Source organism: Miscanthus floridulus, chromosome 5, assembly GCF_019320115.1.
Source record: "Miscanthus floridulus cultivar M001 chromosome 5, ASM1932011v1, whole genome shotgun sequence".
Classification (NCBI taxonomy): Eukaryota; Viridiplantae; Streptophyta; class Magnoliopsida; order Poales; family Poaceae; genus Miscanthus; species Miscanthus floridulus.
The window spans coordinates 88,859,961-88,862,912 of NC_089584.1; the positions used below are offsets into that span (position 1 = coordinate 88,859,961).

The 2,952-nt window shown below is 51.0% G+C and overlaps 1 protein-coding gene across 1 annotated transcript; it reads left to right on the top strand.

The window, feature by feature from the left end:
• Positions 1–660: 660 nt before the first annotated feature.
• LOC136452555 (scopoletin glucosyltransferase-like) lies at positions 661–2,162 on the top strand. Its single transcript, XM_066453162.1, has 2 exons — positions 661–914; positions 1,271–2,162. Exons 1-2 carry the CDS (start codon positions 799–801, stop codon positions 2,037–2,039), a joined length of 885 nt encoding a protein of 294 aa, XP_066309259.1. The 5' UTR covers positions 661–798; the 3' UTR covers positions 2,040–2,162.
• The last annotated feature ends 790 nt before the right edge of the window (positions 2,163–2,952 follow it).

Consider the following 2,952-nt stretch of genomic DNA (forward strand, 5'->3'; position numbering starts at 1 on the left):
CTAGATCCATCCCTCGTCATCAACCTCGCCGGATTCATGCCTCGTCGACCTCACCGGCGACTCTGGTGCTCTGGCTTTGAAGGTAAGTCGCCGTCGACCTAACCCTTGCTCAATTCCTAACCCTAACCTTCGATCTCTACTAACCCTTGCTCTGTTTTGTCTAAAGCCGTTGAGGGACCGGGGCGCCGACGAGTGGCGATGGCTGGATACGACGACGAGACGCTTGATTATGTGATCTATGCGTTTTAGTGATCAAGTTAATATCAATTCTCTGTGAACATGTAACTTTCAGTCTTTGATAAGTTCTCTGATATTCTGATATTCTGATGATGAAGTTAAGATTGAGATGATGAAGTTATTGTGATATTCTGATACTTTAAGAACATGTAACTTAAGATTGAGATGATGAAGTTATTATCCCTGATATTCTGATCAGTTTGAGGTGTTCGGCACTTATAGTGCTAGTGTCGGCACGGGCACTGCTGGGCCATCGTGCCCAGTGGCACGGCACGGCTAAGACAGTGTCGTGTCTGGGCCGGTACCTCAGCACGGCAGCACTAACCGGCACGGCACGGCTAGTCTACCGTGCCGCGTAGTGCCGTGCCTGGCCGGGCCGTGCCTGGGCGTGCCCGTGCTAGTGTCGTCCCGCGGATAGTGTTCCTCGGCAGCAGCTTGTTCTCGCGGGCCTGCAGCGACACTACGGTGCGCAACAACCCCGTGGAGGCCGCCCCCGACGACCCGGACGCGCCCGTGCTGCTTCCGGGGCTGCCGCACCGCGTCGAGCTGAGGCGCAGCCAGATGATGGACCCCAAGAAGCGGACGTTGCACTGGGCCTTCCTGCAGCGCGAAAACGCCGCGGACCAGAGGAGCTACGGCGAGGTGTTCAACAGCTTCCACGAGCTAGAACCGGACTACTTGGAGCCAAGGTTTTCATTATCGGAAATAAAAATTTATCGGAGGTCATGGATAAATAGGATAAGCAAGATATATCAGAAATATCGGAGCAAATTCAAAAAAAATTCAAATTGTTTTGAAAAAATTCTGTAGAATTTGACTTACTATTCCTAAGCTATTAAACATCACTTGTTCACAGATAAAAACAAGAATAAAACATTATAGTGTGGGATTGTCGAACGGCTGAATTTGGGTTGTCTGTGTGGAAGCAGGAAAGAAGGGAAAAATTTGGCCGATGTCAAATTTTATCAGACCTGTGGATAGAAAGGAAATTTCGGAAATTTCCGTGAATTTCGCCCGATAAAAAAAAACCTTGTTTGGAGCACTACACCACGACGCTCGAGCGCCGCGCATGGCTCGTCGGGCCGGTCGCTCTCGCCAGCAAGGACGCGGCGACGAGGGGCGCCAGGGATGGGCCCTTGCCGGACGCGGACGGCAGCAAGCAGTGGCTCGACACCAAGCCGGAGGGCTCGGTGGTGTACGTATCCTTCGGCACGCTGTCCCATTTCTCGCAGCCCGAGCGGCGTGAGCTCGCACGCGGCCTCGACCTGTCCGGCAAGAACTTTGTCAGGGTCATCCGCGGCGTGGACTTCGAGGAGTCGGAATGGATGCCCGACGGTTTCGCGGAGCTGATGGCGCGCGGCGACCGCGGCTTTATCATCCGGGGCTGGGCGCCGCAGATGCTGATCCTGTCCCACCCGGCAGTGGGCGGGTTCGTGACGCACTGCGGATGGACCTCGACGCTGGAGGCCGTGAGCACCGGCGTGCCTATGGTGACGTGGCCGCGCTACGCCGACCAGTTCTACAACGAGAAGCTGGTGGCGGAGCTGCTCAAGGTTGGTATCGGCGTGGGGTCCGTGGACTACGCGTCGAAGCTGGAGACACGGCGTGTGATCGGCGGCGAGGTGATCGCGGCCATCGGGAGAGTGATGGGCGACGGCGAGGACGCGGAGGCAATACGGGAGAAGGTCAAGGAGCTCGGCGAGAAGGCTAGGCGCGCCGTGGCCAAGGGTGGGTCATCTTACAATGATGTCGGACGGTTAGTGGACGAGCTGATGGCTCGCAGGAGCTCCGTCAATGGCTGATCGTGTCATCGGTGGAAGCACGTTTGGAGTGTAAAATGAATTGGGACAGTTTGGTAGGAAGGGTTGCCTTTCTTCTAGAAGGTGTCTCGGTCTGGGCGTCGGCAACTTCAGGCCATGATTATCTGTCATCTTAATATGAGCTCTCTCTTTTCAAAAAAAAAATATGGAATAGTACTCTGATCGAGAAATTTAGTCGCCACCGGTCGGCTCGGCTCGTTAATATTACTAGCTAAGCTCGGCTCGTTTAGCTCACGAGCTATAAAAAAATAGGACACATAAGTTTATAATGTTCATGCTACAATAATTTTAGAAGGTGACGTCCACTATTATGCAACCATACATGATTAAAATATATCAGGTTCATCAAAAGTATCAACCATGCAATATAGTTGGTCCATCCATGATGCACGCAGTTTCAACATACTTACTAGTTGCTTGCCACCACAGACTTAGAAAAGTCCACAAATTTAATGTCAGCATCATCATCTTCTCCCTAAAAAATAATCCATAAATCAACATTTAAGTACCATAACAATTATAAAATAAAAATTCATATGAAACAGCTGAAAATAAGGATTACATATCAATGGAATAGGTGTATATTTCTATATCAGCATCATCATCTTTTGAATTCGTGGTCGTGGGCTGATAGGCCTCAACTCGTTTGAGCTCGTGAGCCGCTCGTGAGCTGTCTCGTTAAAACAGCAAGCTAGACTTCCAGCTCAGCTCGTGAAAAAGTTAAAACGAGACGAGCCGAGCCGGACACGAGTCGAGCGAGTTGACGAGCCGTGAGTATTTTGTCCAGCCCTAGCCACAGGTGGTACTCCCTCTGTTCCTGACGGTCTTTAAACTAGCTACCTCTATTCCAAAATAAACACACATCTCGTTTTTTAGAAGTTAAAAACTTTTAAGT